The sequence below is a fragment of the Odontesthes bonariensis genome, chromosome 14, assembly GCF_027942865.1.
Source record: "Odontesthes bonariensis isolate fOdoBon6 chromosome 14, fOdoBon6.hap1, whole genome shotgun sequence".
NCBI lineage: Eukaryota > Metazoa > Chordata > Actinopteri > Atheriniformes > Atherinopsidae > Odontesthes > Odontesthes bonariensis.
The window spans coordinates 9,449,407-9,473,832 of record NC_134519.1 but is presented as its reverse complement, the minus strand read 5'-3'; the positions used below and the strand labels follow the sequence as shown (position 1 = coordinate 9,473,832).

At 41.8% G+C, this 24,426-nt stretch overlaps 1 protein-coding gene across 2 annotated transcripts in view; it reads left to right on the top strand.

Annotated features, from left to right (window-relative positions):
- Positions 1 to 24,426, top strand: part of LOC142398671 (contactin-associated protein-like 4) — a 181,028-nt gene that overhangs the window by 58,581 nt on the left and 98,021 nt on the right. For both annotated transcript variants that reach the window (XM_075482766.1, XM_075482767.1), the window contains exons 3-4: positions 9,939 to 10,132; positions 18,399 to 18,546. In XM_075482766.1, coding sequence (XP_075338881.1) covers positions 9,939 to 10,132; positions 18,399 to 18,546 — 342 coding nt within the window. The remainder of the gene's footprint in view (positions 1 to 9,938; positions 10,133 to 18,398; positions 18,547 to 24,426) is intronic.

Genomic DNA, 24,426 nt, shown 5'->3' with positions numbered 1-24,426 from the left:
ATCATCACTGGCTTCGGTAACAGGTTTTTCAGGTCAAATTCTTCTCAGTCTGTACCACACACCCTCTGACAAATATTGATGAATTAGGAAGCAAATTGAGCTTTACTGCACTGAAAAAAACAACTCATAAGATTTACTTAAAAAACCCTTTGTAAGTATTTGCACTCAAATTATTTAAGTAATATTTAATGCTGCAATATCAAGTAACACTCACTTGCTAGTATCAAGTAAATTTTACCTACCATAAAACATTACAGTTGTATTTATTCAAACAAATTTAGTAAACTTGTTTTTCATAGGCAGGAACATCATTTTACTACTTCTACTACTATATCTGTAGTATTTGCTGTTTTGAAGTAACTTAGTACATTTTAACGATACACTTTCAGAGTATCACACTCCTCAGCCTCCCTGGTAAGGTCTATTCGGGGGTACTGGAGAGGAGGATCCGCCGGATAGTCGAATCTCGGATTCAGGAGGTGCAGTGTGGTTTTCGTCCTGGCCGTGGAACAGTGGACCAGCTCTATACCCTCCGCAGGATCCTGGAGGGAGCATGGGAGTTCGCCCAACCGGTCTACATGTGTTTTGTGGACTTGGAGAAGGCGTTCGACCGTGTCCCTCGGGGACTCTTGTGGGGGGTGTTCCGGGAGTATGGAGTGCCGGACTCCTTGATATGGGCTGTCCGGTCTCTGTATGACTGGTGTCAGAGTTTGGTCCGCATTGCCGGCAGTAAGTCGGACATGTTTCCTGTGAGGGTTGGACTCCGTCAGGGCTGCCCTTTGTCACCGATTCTGTTCATAATTTTTATGGACAGAATTTCTAGGCGCAGCCAGGGCGTTGAGGGGGTCCGGTTTGGCGACCTCAGAATCGGGTCTCTGCTTTTTGCGGACGATTTGGTTCTGTTGGCGTCGTCAGACCTTGACCTTCAGCTGTCACTGGAGCGGTTCGCAGCCGAGTGTGAAGCGGCTGGGATGACCATCAGCACTTCCAAATCCGAGACCATGGTCTTCGGCCGGAAAAGGGTGGAATGCCCTCTCCGGGTCGGGAATGAGATCCTTCCCCAAGTGGAGGAGTTCAAGTATCTCGGGGTCTTGTTCACGAGTGGGGGACGAATGGAACAGGAGATTGACAGACGGATCGGTGCGGCGTCTGCAGTGATGCGGGCTCTGCATCGGCCCGTCGTGGTGAAGAAGGAGCTGAGCCAGAAGGCGAAGCTCTCGATATACCGCTCAATCTATGTTCCTACCCTCACCTATGGTCACGAGCTGTGGGTAGTGACCGAAAGAACGAGATCGCGAATACAAGCGGCCGAAATGAGTTTCCTCCGCAGGGTGTCTGGGCTCTCCCTTAGAGATAGGGTGAGAAGCTCGGTCATCCGGGAGGGGCTCGGAGTAGAACCGCTGCTCCTCCGCATCGAGAGGAGTCAGATGAGGTGGCTCAGGCATCTGGTGAGAATGCCTCCTGGACGCCTCCCCGGTGAGGTGTTCCGGGCCCGTCCCACTGGGAGGAGGCCCCGGGGAAGACCCAGGACACGTTGGAGAGACTATGTTTCTCGGCTGGCCTGGGAACGCCTCGGGGTCCCCCCAGAAGAGCTGGAGGAAGTGGCCGGGGACAGGGACGTCTGGGTTTCTCTGCTCAAGCTGCTGCCCCCGAGACCCGATCCCCGGACCAGCGGAAGATAATGGATGGATGGATGGACTTTCAGAGTAAAGTTTATGTAGTATTTCTAAGTTTATGTACATACAACTATTAAACATTTAAATTGTATGAGGAAACCTAATAAAACTTACTCTTCCCCCATAATTCATGTTATTACGTTAAAAAAAATGTTTAATTTTACTTGAGAAGCTCTAGTTCTTACTGAATCTTAAAAATACAAGGTAGAAATTATGACAGTTACTCTAATAGAGTTTACTTCACCAAAAAGTCACTTTTTTCAGTGTGATTACTTATATTTCACATAGAATTAGTACAGACAAATTACCCTAAAATCCCCTCTTTTCCTGCCTGTCCTCACTAACACATTATGACACATTATGAAGCTGCTGAAATTACCACCCTGACATCATATTCTCATGCAAATGACCAGCGCTCATTCTGTCCATCACAGGACTCTTCAGCTTTTTTTCTGTCCCGTTTCTCTGCCCACCTTTCTCCTCCGTCTGTCTCTCAAGCAATCTTTACCTCCTCCCCTTGTTTGGAGGACAATTGGTTACAAAAACAGCCGTTTGTTCAGTAGCCTCAAACAAAGACAAACATATTTGTGAAAAACATCTTCTTCCTCCCGGTTTCGTCCTTCTCTCCTCACCGAGCTTGAATTTTCTACCATCATTACTGATGAGAAACCAGCTTTTTTTTTATGTTTTAAATGAGCAGACTGAGAAAAGTATATTTTATATGATGCAGTGCTGTTGCTTCCTAATAAAAATGGGTGGAAAAGGAGAGATCCAGCTGTTTCGTGTTGTTTATGCATTTCAGTGTGAGGGTGAAAGCATCTTGTTGTTATCTGAAAGACCCTTCGCACTTGTAGTTTTCACCGTCACCGTCTCATTTGACCTTTTGTCTAATCGTGCACATCTTTCTATGACAGTAGACATATTTCCCTCATAATATAGGGCAAAAGTTCCTGAGCCTTCTGCTGAAATGTGCAGATTTAAAGCTGTGTAACGGTTCTGTTTGGTTGAAAAATACTGCAGTTCAGTGAATGCCCGCTCAGAGCTGGCCTCAGTCGATCTGGAGCCCTTATTTTACATAAAACTAACATGTTTAAAGCTGGTACAAAAGATGGTTTCGGTCTGCTCTGCCAGTTTCCCTTTTAATGACCACAGCAGAGGTCTGATGTCTGAAGTACACGATGTTTCCTGCTTATTTTGACTGTTTAACACATATTTAACAGAAATATGTGTTATAATGGACAGCAACAGTCCACATTTACATGTTCGATTGCACTGAGATCAGGGATACACACATATTGGCCTAACTTTCGGTGTGTTAGGCTCGTTGGCTCATCTACACAGAGGATAACATCAGCTGAGGGCGGTGGCTGATTTTTATTTGGCGTTTCCTGGTTGTTTTGTGCTGACTTTGCCCTAAAACTGACATAAAATGTATTTATATTCAGTTTTCTTGGGCCATGAAAACATTTAAACTGTTCTTTTTATAAACACAAGCAATATTTTATTATAACTTTTCACATAAAAAGAGCTTAAAGGGGAACTCTGGGGCATTTGAAGCGCAATCCCATTGCTAGCGGTTGTCAAATACTGACAGTAGGACACAGACCGGTGCAAATCGGCGCTCCCTTTGCGGCGATTGCGCTGTTTGCGCAGCCTGTCATGCTTGCCAAATACGTGGTGGCCAAGGGGCAAATAATAAACCTTCCACGTAACACAACAATATTATTGTTGTAATGTTTTAAATACTTGAATGCAGTTTTTCTAGAGAAGATAATTCTTTTGTATATGGGAGTATCGTCCATCGACTCTTTTGGGCTTTCACATGCGCGCGCATACCAACAACCGGTGAGTTACATGCTGTTTATAAAGTTGTTTTGTAACATCCCCATGCCAGTAATGTGAGAACCATGCATATGGTTTTGATGGTAAGGCTTGTGACTTTATTGTCGGATGGTTTATAAAGTGGTGTGACGTTTCTGCTGTGTGCAAGTTGTTGTTTTACGTGGAAGGGTTAGCAGTTGCCCCTTAGCCACCACGTATTAGCCTCGCATGACAGGCTGCGCGAACAGCGCAATCTCCACACAGGGAGCGCCGATTTGCACCGGTCTGTGTCCTACTATCAGTATTTGACAACCTCTGGCAATGGGATTGCGCTTCAAATGCCCCGGAGTTCCCCTTTAAGTACTTGATTTATTTCTAGTGATGCATATTTTATTGTTTCTATGGCATTAAATGGAAAATAAATATTTCGATAACTCTTGAGGAGCGAATGTCCCACCAACAGCTTATAAGTCTTAAACTTCCCACCAGTCTGTTAGAATTAAAGAAGCATTTTTGGGTGAGCATTGAAATGTTTTAAAGAACCAGAAACAGAAGTCTAATCGTCTTCTTTTCAGGCACTTTGGACCAACTAAAGACATTTTCACTCAACCAATCTTAGTAAGAACCCTCATAAGTGAATCTGCATTAGGGAGAGGTGCAAAAGAATAGTTTTGAACTGTATATGAAGCAGTTAAAATCATAATAAGTGTATATTAAAGATGTTTAATGGAGGTTTTAATCAGTGTTGATCTCAGAGCAGTGATGCCACATTTCTGACCTCCATCAGTCTTCACTTTCCTTCGGTGGCGGTTGGATCTGATACCTCAGCAGATGTGGTGGTGGTGGGGGGGACTAAACATATCTCTTTGATTTAAAGTGACAGACACTAATTAAAGTGTGCAGGTCCTCCACCATCAGTTAGCTGCAGTCACTCTGACAGCCTGGACAAAGTAAATCTTTGTTCCGCCTCTTCGTCCCCGAGTTGTTTTCCTTTAATCTCCTCCTTCTTTTCTCCACAGTCTGATTGCCAGGAGTAAAGGTCAGAGCGTCTGCTCTTTTCTTTTCTGCTGACACTGGATACATCTGCTCGTCAGGAGCTCATTAGCTTTGGCCTGTAGCGCTGAGAGGATCCGCCTGGACCGACACTGATTCGTTCTCCCTGCTGAATGTTCTTGTTTAGTCTGTTGTTCCACCTGTTGCTGATCTGAACTTGCCACACACATGGTGAGAGGTTACGTGAATGAAGAGACGGCTTTTGCAGAAGAGCCATTTTAAGCTTTTAAATGTTAATCAGGTGAACAGTTTCATGTTCATGCTTCAGCTTTTGGAAGTCTGAGCTAAACTCACAACTTCAAAATGAACTATAGGCGGTTCGATTCCCGCTCTCACTGCTCAAAGACCGGTGAGCTGACAGCTGGAGGGATGGCAGTCCACCTCCTTGCCACGACCGAGGTGCCCTTGAGCAAGGCGTCGTACCCCCCTGATCCCCGGGCGCTGTGATTGGCTGCCCACCGCTCCAGTGTACGGCATCTGTCTCCATGACTGTGTGACCCTGTGCAGGTGTGTGTTCAACAGGTGGCAACCTGGATGGGTTAAATACGGAGGACAAATTTTGTGTGTTTGCGTGATAATAAAGTCTTAAAGGGATAGTTCGCCTCTTTTGACATGAAGCTGTATGACATCCCATATTAGCAATATCATTCATGAACATCTTCTTACCCCCTGCTGCGTCCTGTGAGCAGAGTTCCAGCCGAGTTTTGGCGTTGATGAAGGTAGTCCGGCTAGTTGGCTGGGGTTTAAAAAAATAAACCGTTTTGCTTCTCAAAACAATCTGCGTTCAAAAGAGTAATACATTTGCATCACAAAATTGTCCCTCCAGAAAAAGTCAGACCTCACAATCGCTTGGCGCTATTTTCTCTCCCTTCTTATCGCTGCGTGCTGCCGCCTGCCGACAGCCGCGCCTGTTACGGTGTTTGCTGCTCGGTCTGCACAGTCTGCACAGCAGGCAGTCTGTCGACATGGCTCTCTAGAAGAGCGTCGTCTGCATGTTCAGTGTTAAAAACAGCTTTGTTTGGTTTATAATTGATGGAAAATATGAATGCTTTCATGCACAACACTGATGGAGCCTTCTTACACAACAGGAAATGCTCTAACAGTGTCCACGAAATAGGCCAAAGACTCTAAATCCCTCAAAAAACTGAGGTGACGACCACACAGAACCACAGAATCGCCTGATAGTTGCACTGAAAACAGAGCAAAATTAGAATAATTTAGGTCTTTTTTACATTTGGCTGTTGTGTTTTGTGAACTTGAGGTCGTTGGAGATCTTTTATTGGTGCCTCCTGTCTGAAAACTTTGAGGCAGATGACTGCAGTACGATCAGCTGGGATTCAGCATGTCGTCCAAGCAGAAGGTCGTCAAGGAAACGTTATCACTGAATCTTACAAAGTGGCCATCTGGACAAACAGAACTGCAGTGTGGTTCTATCTTTATGATCTGCCTTTTTCTTTCTGCTAAATAGCGGACAAGCAAAGATGGCAGAGGAGTTTTCCCATTCAGCATCCATTTTGTTTCTTGTTACACTCTCATTAACTCGTGGCACGCAGTGTTTACGCCTTTAGCTCATCCAAACGGTGGCCGATACCGGCTCCGAGCTGGAAAAACAGAGATGGCTTTGTGTCCTTTTGTGTTTTGACGATCACCCTGCGAGTCGTGTGTTTGTTTGTGTGCTCAGTGGGTTTCTGGTTAGCTGCCTCCTCCGCCAGAGTCCGTCCATCTGTTGTTTAAGCTCTATGTCATCCTTTTGGCCCGATAAAACACACACACACACACACACACACACATCTATATATCGCCTCTATCTTTTGCATTTTAAGTGTCTTTATTGCACATGCCTGCTCGACCGTCCACAGTTTAACAGATTGCGGTCAACAACCTTCACACTTTCAACACAAAAACAACACTGCTTCCACACTTCACACTGATTTCCCTCGGCTAACTTTTATACTTCAGGTAAACACTAGTCTTGTTCAACAAACAAACCTGATTAAGAGATTACATAACATGGCAGCTTTAGCTGTGCAGCACTGCGTTGAGCATCCGTGAGCGGCCTTAATGCAGCTTTACGAGCTGCTGGCTGACACAAATTTGGGTCAGAATGGTGGCGAACCAACATTATTACTGCGTTTTTTTCTGACCTGATCAATACTTCAGCTCGCTCTAATCAATCACATTTTTATTTCTGTGGGAAATGTCTCGACCTTGTGACGCAGAATCGATACATTACAACACAGCTCCTTTATTGATGACATTTAATATGAGGAAGGATACAAATATTAAGGTGTACTGAGAAGCTAATCAATGCCTGGCAGCACACCTTCTCATTGATTTTTTTTTTTTTGAGGGGGGGGGGGGGTTATATCGGCTTCTTGTTGGCCGTGGGGTTTTCAGGCCACCGAGTATCACTTTTTTGCCGTGTTTCTCTCTCCAGATTGTGATACAGTTTAGTGTGAACATTGATTGGATCCAAAATGAGGTAAAAAGCAACCTGAGATGAACAACAACACATGACATATTAAACTGAGGGATTTAAGGTGGTTATTTAACAAACATTAAGGCAAAATGCAGAATTAAAGATGTGAAAAATAAACAGCATGTAAGTAGCAGCCAGCTGCTGCTGATCAATGCACCTGATTAACTGATCATCAGTGTGAGCAGGTCTATAAAAGCAGAAGTTTAGTCAGTTTTGCTGCTCTGCAGCATTCAGGTGTGAGTTAACACGATGTAGAGATGGGATCAAGTCACACATGTGCAAGTCTCAAGTCTTAGCTTTCAAGTCTCAAGTAAGTCCCAAGTAATTTTTTTCTTGGTCAAGTCAAAGTCAAGTCACCTTATTATCGCAATTTTACCTGCAGAATCTGATCTTAATAAAGTGAAAAGACAAAGATATAAGTAACTGTCAGTAAACATCATTGGCCAATGTGTCCAACCTGTCCACCCCGTATCATATCAAGCTAACGTTAGCTAACTACCGACTAGGCTAACAGTATAATATTAGCTAATTTTACAAGCACTTACTGGTCAGAATGGATCTTTAAATGAGGAACAAAGTTGGAAGTTGTTGTCTGGCTGTCTGAGATGTTGATGCCGCATGTCTTGCACTGTGCTGTTCGTCTTTTGCCGTCAAAATGGTAATTACGAAAGCCGAAGACAATGACTCTCGGTCTCCCTCCCTCTGACATGTTGATGCATATCTGATATGAGTTTATTCTCTCCAATAAACACGTAAGGTATGCAGAGAGGACATGACTGAATGACAGGGTAGGGATCCAATCATGACGCCATTCTCAGCCTGCGCTCCTACCGGGTAAATGATATTATTTTTTTTATTAATTTTATATTCAAACTGAAAACATGAACTGAATAACACTCAAGTCATTCAAGTCATCGTGTCTCAAGACAAGTCAAGTCCCGAGTCTTTAACTTCCAAGTCCGAGTCGAGTCTCAAGTCTTTTATTTTTTGTCAAATCGCAAGTCATCAAAATAGCGACTCGAGTCGACTCGAGTCCAAGTCACAGTGACTTGAGTCCCCATCTCTGGCACAATGCCAAGGAGGAAAGACATCAGCAGTGATCTTAGAGAAGCAATTGTTGCTGCCCATCGATCTGGGAAGGGTTATAAGGCCATTTCCAAACTATCTGGAGTCCATCGTTCTACAGAGAGAAAGATTATTCACAAGTGGAAAACATTCAGGACAGCTGTCAATCTTCCCAGGAGTGGACGTCCCAGCAAGGTCACCCCAAGGTCAGAAACCCAAGGGCTACATCTCAGACTCAGCAGGCATCAGTTAGTATGTTAAAGGTTAAAGTTCGTGACGGCAGTTAGAAACAGACTGAACAGGTATGGCTTGTTTGGAAGGGCTGCAGCAGAAAGCCTCTTCTCTCTAAAAAGAACATGGCAGCACAGCTTAGGTTTGCAAAGCTGCATCTGAACAAACCACAAGACTTCTGGAACAATGTCCTTTGGACAGACCAGACCAAAGTGGAGATGTTTGCTCATAATGCACAGCAGCACGTTGGGAGGAAACCAAACACAGCATGTCAGCACAAACACCTCACACCAGCTGTCAAGCACGGTGGTGGAGGGCTGATGATCTGGGCTGGTTCTGCAGCCACAGGACCTGGGCACCTTGCAGTCAGTGAGTCCACCATGAACTCCTCTGGATACCAAAGTGTTCAAGAGTCAGATGTGAGGCCGTCTGTCCGACAGCTGAAGCTGGGCTGAAACTGGCTCATCAACAGGACAAAGATCCCAAACACAGCAGCAGATCTACAGCAGAATGTGTGAAGAAGAGAAGAATCAAGGTGTTCAACGGTCCAGTCAGAGTTCAGACCTCAGCCTGACTGAGATGCTGTGGTGGGACCTTCAGAGAGCTGTGCAGAAACCAAAGCTGCAAACCTCAATAAGCTGAAGCAGCGCTGGAGAGAAGAAGCCGAGATTCCATTACTTCAACTTCCTGCTGCTGGATCGAAAGGTTCACTCAGTTTTTGTCCAACACATAATAACACAGGGTTAAATGTCACGTGACTGAATGTTTGTTTTCTTTTGCTTTTGCTTTTGTTATGTCTTAAAATTGGGCGTATTTTCTTTTTCAGGCGAACTGAAATTCCTCAAGAAAGCTTTTAAAGAAAATGACCCGCCCTACCAAAGCCCCAAAATAAAGCAACTTAATTGAATTTTACATCCAAAATCTATTTTGTATGATGAAACCACCTGTTATTCATCTATTCAACTCAATTCAATATATTTTTTATCATGTATTTTTTGTTACACAATACAAAAAGACAATCACCAGTTTTCAGGATTACACTTTCTTTTTTTTTTACCACAAACCAACTGTCAGTTGGACCAACAGTTTTCTTGTTTTCTCAGTGTTCTTTTACATAATAAAGGTTTATTATTGCTATTATATAAATGTGAAGTAATTACTTATGAATTAATTATATCAAAAGGGAAAAAAACAGTGAACTTTTTTCTGGTGTTTAAATGTTTTTATAATTCACGGGTCAAAAATGACCCATAAGACAATCTTTGTACCCTAGTGGTGTACAGCCCACATGGAAACATAAACAAAAATAAAGTATGACTTTTTCTAATGATGGGGTCCCTTTAGGAAAAGTCAAGTTAGAAAAATATAGTTTAAGGGATTTTTTCTACAGCTAAAATGGTAGTTTGTCACTTTTGACCTGTAAGACAACAGGAGGGTTAAAGATGTTTGCTGTGGCTCGGTCGATAATCATCATGCGCTAAGAGAAAAGTGGGATTTTAGTTTAGATTGAAAGGTCAAGCAACACCGAAACTGCTCTCATCTCATCCCACACAGATATAAATCTGATAAATCTGATAAATCACACACATGTGCTGGGTTTTCTCTGCCTGCAGGAGCTGGAGGCTGGTCTCCTCTCGTCTCAGACGGGTATCAGTGGCTGGAGGTCGACCTGGGTGAGCGCACCAGGATCACAGCTGTCGCCACGCAGGGCCGCTACGGCAGCTCTGATTGGCTGACGTCCTACCTGCTGATGTTCAGCGACACGGGACACAACTGGAGACAGTACAGACAGGAGGACAGCATAGGGGTGAGTCCACAGTTGGATAAACAGTAACCACAGCAGCAGCACAGTCGCCTTTAGGCTGCATCGCAGGGCAAACGCACAGCCTGTGTGAAAGAATCTGTAATTATGATTCAAGCCATCAAACAAGTGGCTTTATTTTTATAGCTGCGTCTGTGTATGGACTCTATTTGCCCTCTGGGATCAATAAACACACTGTGTTTGTGTAATGTAAGATAAAGAGGCGTAGTGTTGCACAGTCCGACGTGGCTCCATCGATCCAGCACAGATAATTTCAGTCATCGAGGATTCATCTCTTTGTTTATAATGTATGAGCCGGTTCTGGAGCTCTGATGACAAAACATTTGGCTGCAGATCACGAACAGAGAGGCAGTCGAGTGGCACGATTTGTTCCACTTTTTTATTTCCAGTTTTTTACTCTCTGTCATTTTTTTTTTGTCAACCCAGTTTAATTCAGGGGGGCTTTACTGGCACCAAAGTTTCAAGAAACTGATTTTGCCAAAGCATCAGAATACAATTTTACATTTTCCTGTTCAGAAACAGGAGTAAAGAACAGGATTGGAGACAAAGCGTAATGGATTCCATCAGCTTATCCTTCTATACCCGGGTGGATGTTACCAATGTTTTTCAAAGGAAAGTGTATTTCAGCTCTGCTTGGTGCCTGTGTGTTCTCCCTGTGCATGTGTGGATACTCCGACTTCCTTCCACTGACCAAAACCAAACAATTTAGGTTGATTGGGGGACTTCTGATTCAACTCAGGGCGCGAATGTGAGCATTTACAGCTCTCTCTTTGAAGGACTCGGGACCAGGCGTAACCTGCCTGTTGCCTGCTGATATCCAGGCAAACATCCTCTTAAAGAAAAGGTAATTTTGTTTGTTCATGCCCTTAAATGCGGTTCAGAAATACCGACTCTACAAGCAGCAAGAGGGAAATATAACTCCAGAGCATTTCCACATCGGAGCAGACGCCATTTTTAAGTACTTTGTTTAAAGGGGAAGTTCTTTTTTTTTTTTTTTTAAACCTGGACCTTATTTTCTGGCATAAAATCCGTTCATCTACTCACCGATAACAGTTTGGTGAAAGTCGGCGTCCTTCGGACGATATTTACATCACTCGAGATCGGCGTATATTCTTATAACGGGAGAGAACAGGGCAGAGACATTACAGCCTCTAAATAAGGCATTATCTGTCTTTATTTCACCAATACTTTAAGACCAATGAATGAATAAACGCATACTATTGCACTGTTAGCTCAAAGCTGCCGTGTTGTTGTTATCCGGGCTAGCGGAGTACGCGTTCATTCATTCATTGGTCTTAAAGTATTGGTGCAAACACACTTTTAACATCAGCATCTTTATGTAGTTTTTATGTAGAAGCCTCGCTCCACTGTCTGTTTCCTTGAATGACTTGCTGCTATCAGTTGTGTGTTTTGCCTTTAAAGGGATAATCCGGAGTAAAATGCACTTTAGATCAATTTACGGAATGTTGGGAGTACATACGTTGAGTAGACATCAAAATCATGTCATTCGGATGTGTTTTGAGAATTTAGATTTGACCGTTTTTAGCCAAAAGTCGTTAGCCTGGAAGTTATGAGGGCATATCGTATCGCCGCTACAAAACGCTATTTTTATACCTCTTCTACAGCTCCAAACAACATAACACTTACGTGGTAGTGAGTAGAGGGTCCCTAAAGCTAAACCGAAGTGTCCCGAGGTCTTCATGTGGTCGGATATAGAGTCCAGAATGAATTTAATCAAGCCAGTACCTTTCTGGAAATGATGCTGCTGCAGCTGCCGCTACAGACCGTGGTGAAGTTGGTTTGATATTGGATATTCGACAGATATTCACAATAAGGAAATAAGGTGTCTTTTTTTTCCAATACCTCCCAAGCCTTGTGACCTAGTGAGTGTAGTACCAACCACACACACCTTTTTATACACCAATTGAATGCACACTCTATTTTATATTCATTTCTGTCGAATATCCAATATCAAACCAACTTCACCACGGTCTTTTGCGGCAGCTGCAGCAGCAACATTTCCGGAAAGGTACTGGCTTGATTAAATTCATTCTGGACTCTCTATCTGACCACATGAAGACCTCGGGACACTTCGGTTTGGCTTTAGGGACCCTCTACTCACTACCACGTAAGTGTTATGTTGTTTGGAGCTGTAGAAGAGGTATAAAAATAGCGTTTTGTAGCGGTGACATGATATGCCCCCGTCACCTCCAGGCTAACGACTTTTGGCTAAAAACGGTCAAATCTAAATCCTCAAAACACATCCGAATGACATGATTTAGATGTCAACTCAACGTATGTACTCCCAACATCCCGTAAATTGATCTAAAGTGCATTTTACTCCGGATTATCCCTTTAAGTGATATTTTAGACTGGAACTACTACGGTGAGAAGACAATTCAACTTGGCAGTGTTTTGCAGATGACTTTGGTTAAAATATGTATCGCCGTTAAATATTTAGCGAGTTAAAGACATGGTTGGTAATCCTGTTCAGAAACACATTTTGTAATACTGGCTGAAATGGTCCGTCTATCCTGAGAGAAATCTATACAAGATGTATTTAGAAAAAGGGACGAAAATAATCAGACCTCTGTGGCAGCTGCGGGACTGAGAAAAAGCTGACCAATCTGAGATCAGCGTCCCGCTGATCTCAGATTGGAGCGCCTACAAAAAAACAATCAGATGCCTCTGCTTTCTGCCTACGCCCCCCTCTGTCGGCTCCCTGCTCCGTGTGCGCACGCAGTTCTACCGGCTTTGGATGAAGCACTGACGGAATGGGGAGGGGGGGGTGGAGCTTAGAGGAGGGGCCACTTTCAAATCTTGCTAGCTCTCTTGCTAGCTCTCTAGGATTACCTACCATAGCTTTAACGCGATAATAACGAGTTAACTCGCCCAGCCCTATTTAGAATAGAACAGAATAGAATAACCTTTATTATCCCACGAGTGAGAAAACTGCACGTCACAGATCTCTGTGCTGAAGGGATATACACATGTACGTATTGGTGAAAGTAATCGGAAGGCCTACAGAATTGATGGAGATAGAAGAGATTTAACTCAATTATCTCATCTTAAATGTATTATTAATTACATGAAACAACACGGTTGATTGCAAAACAATGGATGACAGTTTCCGTGTTTGCTCCTGGAAACTTTCTCCTCCTACTATCTGGCCCTCCTCCACTTTATTCCCCGACACGCTCACTCTCACGATTAAGAGTCGACTATTGATTGTTCAAGTTGAGTAACAGATATATAATTACCTCACTTTAACGCAAACAGTCAGTGCTACCCCAGTCTCTTATTTTACTTGTGTATGGTGAAAAAAAATGTGGAGCAGCACAGGTATGGACAGATCTGGGTCATCTGCTCCTTGTAGTGCTGATTAATGTAGAAAAACAGCCATATGGGTCCCAGAGGCGGTGAGGCGTGACTTCCTGCCTCCTTGTAGACGCAGCGCTGTCCTTCAGTGTTTTCTCACTGCACAGCTTATCACGTCGGGTTCGTACCTCGTGTTGGCGGCACCTCGGTGTATAAGCTCTGGAATATTAAGTGGTTTTCAGGCAGTTTGAAATATGTTGAGTTTTCTGCAGTGTGACAAACCTACATTTTTTTTTTCCCCCACTTTGAGCGTGGACGTTAATCCAGGTTGAAGCCACATTTGTTACAGTCGTGCACACACAGGATTAGAAGCCCAGCTGAGGCAATTTCTTCCTGTGGAGGGAATCCGGCTAATCTCGGCGATGAGGCTCCTCGCAGCTTAAAAAACGTGTTGATCCGAGGCTTCGCATAAACTCCGCACAAGCCCAGCTACATTTCAAAGTGTGTCTGAACTTCTATGAATGACTCAGCCAGGCTTAAAGAGTCTGTCCCAAGCTGCTGGATCAACCCACTGGGCTTCAGATCCCACCATAGTGGTCTGAAGACCGGGGGAGGCAACATGTTGTTTTCCTTGACGATGCCTTCTCTTCCTCTCTTTCCTAAGAAGCCTGCGGGTGCTTTGAAATACTGCAATCTATCTTGTCTTTATTGTCCCGTCGCTTTATCAGTTTGTTTTCCCCCGCCTGGAGGACTGAAGACGAGGGAAGGAATTCTGTTCTTTTCACTTTCCCCTCTCCTAAATTTCCCTTTTTCCCTATTTCTATTTGCTTTATCTGCTCTTTAACTCCATCTTTGTTCTGCGATTGTGATTTTCTCTCCCCTTTATTTTGTTCCTCCGTCATCTTCCAGCTCTCTAGTGTCCTTCTTCCCTTCATTCCTTCAATCAAAGATCCTGCTCGGAGCTTTGAGCACACAAAAACATCTGACTTTGCTCGGTTTACCAGATAAAAAGCACCTGATGTTGACCTGATGTGTCTGTCCTATCATTGGGAGGCTTGATGTAGGGTCCTTCTTATCACATTTCTAAACACAGTGTTACCTCCATTTTTTCACAATTTTATATTATCTTATGTTTCCAAAATGTTTTTGGATGAATACAGTAAAAAATAAAAGCTGACAAATTAAATATGAATGATACATTTAAATCTTCTAATTGAAATCTTTTCTTTCTTTGGAGCACATTATTGTCCCTAGGGGCGCTGATTTATGTTTCTGCTGGGGGGCGCTCGCCGTGCTTGCGTGACTCGTTGCTGTTTTGACACACGCACACATTCGTCTCACAGCAAAACACACATTAGATCAATAAGCAGCAGCAGCCGCAATAAACACACACAGTCTACACGCTGGTGCTCCATACGAGGAGTTAATGTCAATGCAACCTGACGCAAAAGGCTCCGATGAAGATGAAGGAAAAACAAAATCCACAATCCAACATCACAGCCTGAATTGAATAGCGCACTGTAACCGTACAGACTTATAAGTGTGACTGGAACTGTCCGCTGTGCTGAAAGTCAATATTGATTAAGATTAAGATTAAGATCAGATTTATTTGTACAGCAACTACACGGAATTTTTCCTCCGCTTTTAACCCATCCAGGTTGGCACCAGTTGAACAAGCTGAAAAATTGTACTCAAGTAAAAGTAAAAAGTAGTCATCCAGATAATTACTTGAGTAAAAGTAAAAAAGTGCTTGGTGAAAAAACTACTCAAGTACTGAGTAAATGTTGAGTAACGTCTGATTTATTTGTTAACACAAGCATTCAATCAGACAGACAGAAATACTAAATAATCATCTTTAGGCAAATTAGAGTTCATCCAATCGATAAAATAAATTAAAATGAATTAATTAATTACAAAATAGCTTAAATTAAAATAATCCAGGTAAATTCAAGTACTTCAATAAAAAATAAAAGAGACTTAGGAAATGTTTAAAACATATGTAACCCATATGGAACCTAAAAAACAAACATTCATCTATCCATGGGGGAAAAAAAATGAATTTAGGAAACTTACCGCTACATGTTTCCTCAAGTTAGATGTAGAGTTTCTGCTGAAATGTGCGTTTGTTTTGGTTGACACAGAAGACACATAATGTAGCTGCTGTTTCTCACTCTTTGTAAGGTAAACATGCTTTCAGTATGAGGCCTCGTCTGCGTCTTCATTTCCCACCGTTTATTCTGACATTTTTCATCTGTTTCTTTCTTTGTTTGCTACGACTGCTAATGCTAAAGCTAACCCGTCCCGCCGCTGAGATTGAGTACGGTCACGTGACGAGACTGCACGGCTACGTCTGATTGGTGAAACACAGTCAGGTGGTAGAGCCTTTGGACGAAGTCTCTCTCTCTGTCAGAATAAAACATTAAAATGAGGCGTACGCGGGGGGATAAAAATAATGAGGCGTAGAATACCAAAGAGGTAAGAAGAAAAGTAACCAGCTCATTGTAGCCTAATGTAGCGGAGTAAGAGGACAGCTTCTGCTGCACAAATCTACTCAGGTAAAAGTAAAAACTATAGTGACTTAAAACTACTCCCAGAAGTATAATTTTTTCAAAAACATACTCAAGTAAATGTAACTCGTTACTACCCACCTGCTGAACACACACATGCACAGGTATAACACACTCATAGAGACAGATGCCGTACACTGGAGCGGTGGGCAGCCAATCACAGCGCCCCTCCAGCTGCCAGTTTCACCAATCTTTGAGTGGCGAGAGTTGGAATCGAAAGACATAAAAAGAACCATTGTCATAAAGGTTATTGATAGATAACCTTTAGTTAACCTCTCTTTAAAACTGTGATTATTATGGAATACAGGGGCATGAAAAGAAGAACCCTGCAAGCCCAAATGCTTCCTGAACTGCAGCCAGATCTTAACTGACTGACCGCTGGATTGATGCTAACATCAGTGGCTGGGAAGAAAGTTCCGTATGGACCCAGGCAGGCTGGTTAGTTGTGGGTTTGTTGGTCCAGTACAAGTTGGAAAGTATTATTGGATTCTCACAGGATGGAAAACGCTGTTCTGGATCAGCATCACAATTTTATCCATCATAATTAAGATTTGTCAAGAGAGCAAATCCAAGAATAAACCACAAAAACCCCAATTAAGAATAAATGTATTCCACTCATGATTACAGAGGAGTTAATAAGTTAATCATATGTCTCAGCTTTTACTCAGCAGTGGGGGAGACGGTTAACCTGCAGGTCAACTTCAAGGCGAGGCGTATAATCAGGTCGGTCAGATGGAAGAAAAGGAAAGACCGAACGCCCGATGGGTCGCTTTCAATCAGAGAGAAGCAGTCGAGTCCTCTGTCAGTCAAGCTTTAAATTCAGTGGAAAGATTTCCCTATGAGGCGGGTTAACCAGCTTAATTTTAAATGAACACGTTCCCGAAACTGTATCTGCATTACAGAGAAATAAATGACTGGGTTATGAGCAAATATCTTACAAACATGGGCTGTATACGAAACGGCATACTTCTCCTACTACTCCCACTACTTCTACTAAGTTTTTGAGTTAGTAAGCGAGTTTGAGTAAGCGAGAAGTTCCCGGATGCATACTAGATTCTCCGAAATGTTGGGTATGCATCATGAGGTTACTACTCATACTCAAACTACCCAAGATGCAACGTAACGTGACGTCGCCGATCGTCATTTCCTGTCAAAACGGCAGTTTCAAGCTAGCTACAACGAGGGTAGGTTCACTTCCTGTTTTCAAAACAAAAGCACCGATTGTATCGTAATGGCTTTCCCTATGATAAAAGGCAACGGGTATTTTATTTTGTGAAAATAACCGGAAGTGCGTTGCTCACTGCGGCTAGCTTTAGTAGCGCCGAATTCGTGGGAACAAAATTGTAAATAGCCGGTATTTTGTCAGATTTTCAACACGTTGGGGATCTAAACGACTACTTTCTCGCCTGAAAATTTTTCAAATGTTGCTAAAGTATTGGTTTTTCATATTAATATAACAACATCCAACAATTTAAACATCCAAAACATATGGCAGTAAAGAAAATAATAATTAAATGATTAAAAAAAGATTAAAAAAGGATTAAAACCGCAGTAATTAGACAGCGAATTACTGTGCAATGAATATGAAATAATGAAAATAATAAAATTAAATAAATACATATATGATAATAATAATAATAATAATAAATAAATAAAAAAGTATTCAAAATTTAGGTTACAGCTTGCACTCCCAACAACAAATTAAATAATTTTCATTATCTCATTCTCCCTCCCTCAACAGTTCCAGAAATATCCTCCAAATATCATAAAATTCAGAAGCCCTCTTTCTAACAAAATAGGTCAGTTTCTCAAGAGCCAAACTCGATGTTAAGTTATTTAACCAGTGAGTAAAAGAGGGGCAACCAACATTCTTCCAGCATAATGCAATACAGCGTTTGGCCTGCAATAAAAAAAGGTCGACCATTTTTCTTTCCTTTACAAGATAAAGAACAGTCATCTGGATAAATGCCTAAAATACATACCTCAGGGCATAAAGGTATAGGGAAAGTTGTGATCTGAGAGGTATCCAAATTTTTTTAATCTCTTCACATTTCCATAAACAGTGATATAATGTACCCTGGTGATTGTTGCACTTATAACATAAATCAAGTATATTAGGATCAAATTTACTTAATTGTACAGGAGATATATATGTTCGCATTATCCATAACATTTTACTTTAACGCAGCCCCACAATGCTTTGTGTCGCCCCCATCAGTGTTAAACATGTTAGACCAGTCACACACATCAGGCTCAATCTATTAAACGCTCTAGTTTAACTTTTATTAAACTGACTTTTGCGTGATCTTTAGTTTACAAACGTATTCGTATAACGTGCCATCATACATTTATGTTTGTGTTTTCAGTCGTTTCCAGGCAACAGTAATGCTGACAGCGTGGTTCAGTACAAGCTGCAGCAGCCGGCGGTCGCTCGCTACCTGCGCCTCATTCCTCTGGACTGGAATCCCAGCGGGCGGATCGGACTCCGGCTGGAGACCTACGGATGTCCCTACAGTGAGTCTCCTCTTCTTCAGTTTGAGTTAACTCGTTTGCTATTTGCCTTGCTGAATATACCGACCACGTGTTCCTGAAACATCCTTTACTTAAAATTCTGCCACAACTCTGGCGTCTTCACAATGAACCGGGAGAAGAAATGTGTATATTTGACTTTTTACAGGAACAGTGAAACAACTGGTATTGACAGAGTTTTTTAAGCACTTAGGCAGCCTCTGTCAGACTTCAAAAACTAGCCTGAAGTCATTTTTTGACGAAGCCTTGTCTCTAGAACATCACACAAAACAGTTACTAAACTAAAGACCTGCCTTTTCCAGCTGCGTAACGTCTCCAAACTAAGAACTATCGTCTCTAAAATTAATCTTGAGATGCTGATACATGCATTTATTTCATCAGGTCTAGACCACTGTAAGTGCCTGTTCACCTATCTAAGCAAGAAGGATTTGACTCGTTTACAGCTTGTACAAAAATTCTGCTGCGAGGATCCTGACAGAAGAGCCCACATCGAAGAATGTGGTCAAAAATTCCCATAAACACACTCCTAAACCTTGTGGAAAGCTTTCCCAGAGGAGCTGAAGCTGTTAGATGTCACTTAAAGGGATAGTTCGCCTCTTTTGACATGAAGCTGTATGACATACCATATTAGCAATATCATTTATGAACATTTTCTTACCCCCCGCTGCGTCCTGTGAGCTTAGTTCCAGCCTCGTTTTGGCGTTGACGAAAGTAGTCCGGCTAGTTGGCTGGGGCCACAAAAATAAAGCGTTTTGTTTCTCCAAACAATATGCGTTCAAAAGAGTAATACATTTGCATCACAAAATCGTTCATCCAGAAAAAGTCAGACCTCACAATCGCTTGGCGCTATTTTTGCCTCCCTTCATATCAATGTGTTCAGCCACCTAGCGACAGCCGCACCTGTTACGGTGTTTACTGCTCGGTCTGCACAGTTTACACAGCCCTTAGTGATATGAAGGAAGAGAGAAAACATGTGTTGAGCATTTAGGCCCATTTGAATCTAGTTAAGCAAATTCATGCAGATTGATTCAACCCCCAAACGCATTAGCCGGACTTTCAGAAATTTGATTTTGTATAATTTTGGTCAGAACAGCATTAACATTGTAAAAGTCTGATTTTAGCCAAAAAAAGAAGATATAGCTTCACTTAAAGTGTCGTATAAATGTGCTTACTGTGTCCAGTTTCTTTCAGGAAGTTCTTGAAACAGCCTAAAGCCATTAAATCCAGGCTAAAGGCTAAAAAAAAAGTTAATAAGAGCTTGAATAAGGGCAACTGAAGAAGAAGAAGTCCAGTTGCTCCTATTATTACCACAACCTGGATGACTGAGAATCTTCATCAACATACCAACACGGCTAAGTAAAAAGGGAAGCTATGATTTAGGGATCTACAGCTAAAAGCTAACACTTTGTGGATCAAGCTAGCTGCTTTACTATCAAGCTAGCTGCTTTACACAGCCAGTGAAAGCAGCAAAAACAAGGCGCTGGCTGGTGAAAGAAGACACTGAACATGACGAACTCAAAACGTGATTTGGTTTAAAATATGACATTCAGCAACATCTGTTACTTGGATACACAGGCTTTTGTCTGGGTCACAAACCACTGTATTTCTGCTCATCTGCAGCTCAAACAAGCTCACGGCAGCTGCCGAACACTCGGCTGTCTGCGCTGTTCCTCTGTGCCACTCATTGAATAGAAAAGAAAGAACTGTGTCTGCACAGGGGAAAGAAAGAACACACTCTGCTACTCATTTCTTGTGGTTCAGTGGACCGTCTCATGCAGAAAGTAGCTCAGGTTTGTTGAAAAAGTTTACCAGGTGCTTCATAGATAAAAAAAAAGGGGACCAAGTTAGCAACAATGATGAGTTGTGTGAATCTATTAAACATAACCAAAGTGTTCTGAGTCCATGTTACATGTATCACATAATTTATTCTAGCATCTGTTGAACATGAATTTGTAATCCACTGAAATCCCTACAAGAGTAATTAAGAAATATCAGTTTCTATGACAGCAGTGGACTGAACGACCTTGTCGTACCTGTGGCTGAAAATAGAAGAACCTGCAGTATGAGTGTACATAATGTTAGTTAAAACTAGGGCTGGGCGAGTTAACGCGATAATAACGAGTTAACGCATTCATTATTTTTTTATTCTTTTAATTAAAAAAATATATATATTTGGGGGGGTTGTGCCTTTAATGGATAGGAAAGTTCAGACAGACAGGAAGCAGGGGGCAGAGAGAGGGGGAACAACATGCAGCACAGGGCCATCTGATGCGGGACTCGAACCGGGGCCAGCTGCAGCGAGGACTATAGCCTCTTGTACATGGGGCGCCTGCTCAACCCACTACATCACGGACCACCCCTGTTTTATTATTTATTTTATTATTGTAAGTCTGTTGCTCACAGGCTTTTATTTTGTAAAAGTCTGTTGCTGTCTGCTGCAGAACCGGAAAAGAAAGTAATCGGCGGATCCACCAAACATGGAGAAGGGTACGGAACTTTTACTCGGCCATTTTCATTTTAAAGTTCTTCCAGACGGCGGAGTCGACAGAACCAAAGTCATCTGTAAACACTGCCAAGTTGAATTGTCTTCTCAGCGTAGTAGTTCCAGTCTAAAATATCACTTAAAGGCAAAACACACAACTGATAGCAGCAAGTCATTCAAGGAAACAGACAGTGGAGCGAGGCTTCTACATAAAAACTACAGAAAGATGCTGATGTTAAAAGTGTGTTTGCACAACAAATGTTATGGCACTTTCATTCATATGGCAGCACATTTAAAATAAAACTAAATGCTATAAGCTATACACTACTTTTGAATTCATTTTTGGATTTTGCGTACAAATGCGATTAATCAGGGAAATCATGTGATTAATTAGATTAAAAAAATTTTAATCGTTGCCCAGCCCTAGTTAAAACCGTTTTCAGGTGTTACATCTTCTGTGTCTCATTCTTACGTAACATCCAGTCTGTTATTCTGCATGTTAATCCTGCATGTTAAGTGTTAAAGATGATTTATTGTGTATCATTTATACGTCCTAGGGAATATGGATTGTTAGCAATGAGTAATGTGTAAAAGTTGGACTTTGATAAATTGCCCATTGTGCTTTGGATATACATTCAAAAGTTATTTAAGGGCGGTAGCAGATATATACAGTTTGTATTGTATTTATCAGCTGGTGTCAGTTCTCACCAGATTCTTGGCTGCTTAAGAAATTTATGCAGCATCCACAGCAGAATCCTCCTTGGACAGAGGAATGCAAAACACTGAAGGGAGCTGATAGCTGAGTGGGCTGCGTCTCCCTTCGGTGTAAAGACTGTCAGCACGGAGGTGCCGGTTCAGCTCCTATCTGGCCAAAACTTTGCAGCACATTGTTGCCTCCTCGCTCAACATTTCACACGTTTGCTCTTTTGGGATGAAGAAGAAGCTTTGCATGAATTTTACTTGCTGAGATGAAGATATCATCGCAGTATATATGCAGTCGAAACAAATTCCCTGAAGACCCAGACGAATAGTTTCCCTGTGAGCTGTGGACGTGATTTCAACATCGCAGCCCCAATGTATCCATGAATATCTGCAGTTAGATTAAGACCACTTTAGTCCAGGCAGCGTTGTCCTTAAAATTTAATTTCTATCTCACACAAATGGCTCTAAATATGCAAGAGGCACAACTGAAGTCTGTAAATTATGCAAAAATCAGACAACACCGACTGGGATTTGAATTTTGTGGGTGAAGAAAGTTCTTAGACATCCAGACTGTTATTCAACCAATTTAGTCATTAAAAATGCGATTGGAACACAAATCTGTAACTTGAAAGAGAGATGTTGTTTGTTAATATGGAGATTATGTTTGGATTAATGAAATGCAGTCTACAAGAGGACGTCATTCCAATGTGTATTTATCAGGTCAAAATGTTAAAAATAAAAGCATATTAATGAGGGCGGCATTGCACTTTATGTTTTTTAAGAAACCAGCATGCACAGGTGCATGAATGCAGATACAGGTGGCTGTTTAGCCCACCATGTTGTGAGAAGGACCTGCAAAGGTAAAGGACTCGAGCTCAGCTCCCAAACAGGCAAAATCTCTTCACATTACCAATCCTGCTCCAGTCTGGGTTCAATGGAAATAATTAATTAGAGTCTTGAAACTAGAGTCTATTCGGACCATTTAGATGCCTTTTAGACATCAACAAACTGCTCAGTTGGTCATGTGCAGAGGTGGGTTGAGTAGCCAAAAATTGTACTCAAGTAAAAGTACTGTTACTTCAGAATAATATGACTCAAGTAAAAGTAAAAAGTAGTCATCCAAATAATTACCTGAGTAAGAGTAAAAAAGTGCTCGGTGAAAAAACTACTCAAGTACTGAGTAACTGTTGAGTAACGTCTGATTTATTTGTTAACACAAGCATTCAATCAGACAGACAAAAATACTAAATAATCATCTTTAGGCAAATTAGAGTTCATCCAATTGATACAATAAATTAAAATTAATTAATTACAAAATAGCTTAAATTAAAATAATCCAGGTAAATTCAAATATTTCAAAAAAAAAATAAATAAAAGAGTCTTAGGAAATGTTTAAAACATATGTAACCTAAAAAACAAACATTCACCTATCCATGGGGAAAAAAACGAGTTTAGGAAACTTACCGCTACATGTTTCCTCAGGTTAGATGTTGAGTTTCTGCTGATATATGCGTTTGTTTTGGTTGACACAGAAGACACATAATGTAGCTGCTGTTTCTCACTCTTTGTAAGGTAAACATGCTTTCAGTGTGAGGCCTCGTCTGCGTCTTCATTTCCCACCGTTGGTTCTGACATTTTTCATCTGTTTCTTTCTTTGTTTGCTACGACTGTAAACTGCAAAGCTAACCCTAACAATTTTTTCAAAAACATACTCAAGTAAATGTAACTGAGTAAATGTAACTGGTTACTACCCACCTCTGGTCGTGCCTTCTGCTGCCTGGCACCATGGAGCCTAGTTTACTCACTGAAATCAAATGGGAACGAGCTACATTCGCCCTACTCTGTCGATCAGAAGCAAAATGGCACTTAGGTAAACCAATGACTGCCGACTTATAGAAGTAAAGTCACCAAAAAGAGTTATTACAGTGTCTTTGTCCTCAAATGTCTCTTAACTTCTTGGTATTTGTGTTTATACGAGAGTTGCAGTAACAGATGGAGTAGGAGTAAACCAACAGCCTGTTAATGCATCGACCACACTGCTGTTCTCACTGTAAGCCAGTAACTTTTGTACCTTGGTCGTCAGCCAAAAGAATCACGAACAATATGTTCTCGGGATAATCACAGGGATTGAGCTCATTACAGTTACATAAAACAAAACAAAAACATCCTGCTGCAGCCCAATTGGCATATTTGGTTGTGCATAAAGAAGATTGAAAGTCTTTGCAGCTTTGCACAGAGGATGACTCAGACACTCTTTGCTGCTTTGCAATCAGCAGGAAACACTGCATTGTGCAATAAGAGCAATACTGCAAGCCAAGTGGGGTCAAAGACTTGGCAACGTCATTAAAAAAAAAACAGTCACAGAAATTAGTTTTACAGATGAAAAGGAAATTGGATGCTGAGCTCAGCTGCTGCTCTTTTTAAACAGCCCATTATTTGCTGCTACATGGTGTTCCTCACCTCAGCTCAGCAGCAGAAAAAAATCCACCTGAATATAGATATGAGGCTGAATTTATATCCAGTGTAGGCGTTTGTGTGCTTTTGAATTTCCATCCCCTTGTTATGCAGAACAGCATGTTGGGGGCATAATTGCAGGAAATTAGATTATAAAACAGTTTAACAGGAATATGATGGACGTTGTTGTTATGATTATTATTATTATTAAGATCATACATTTGTTC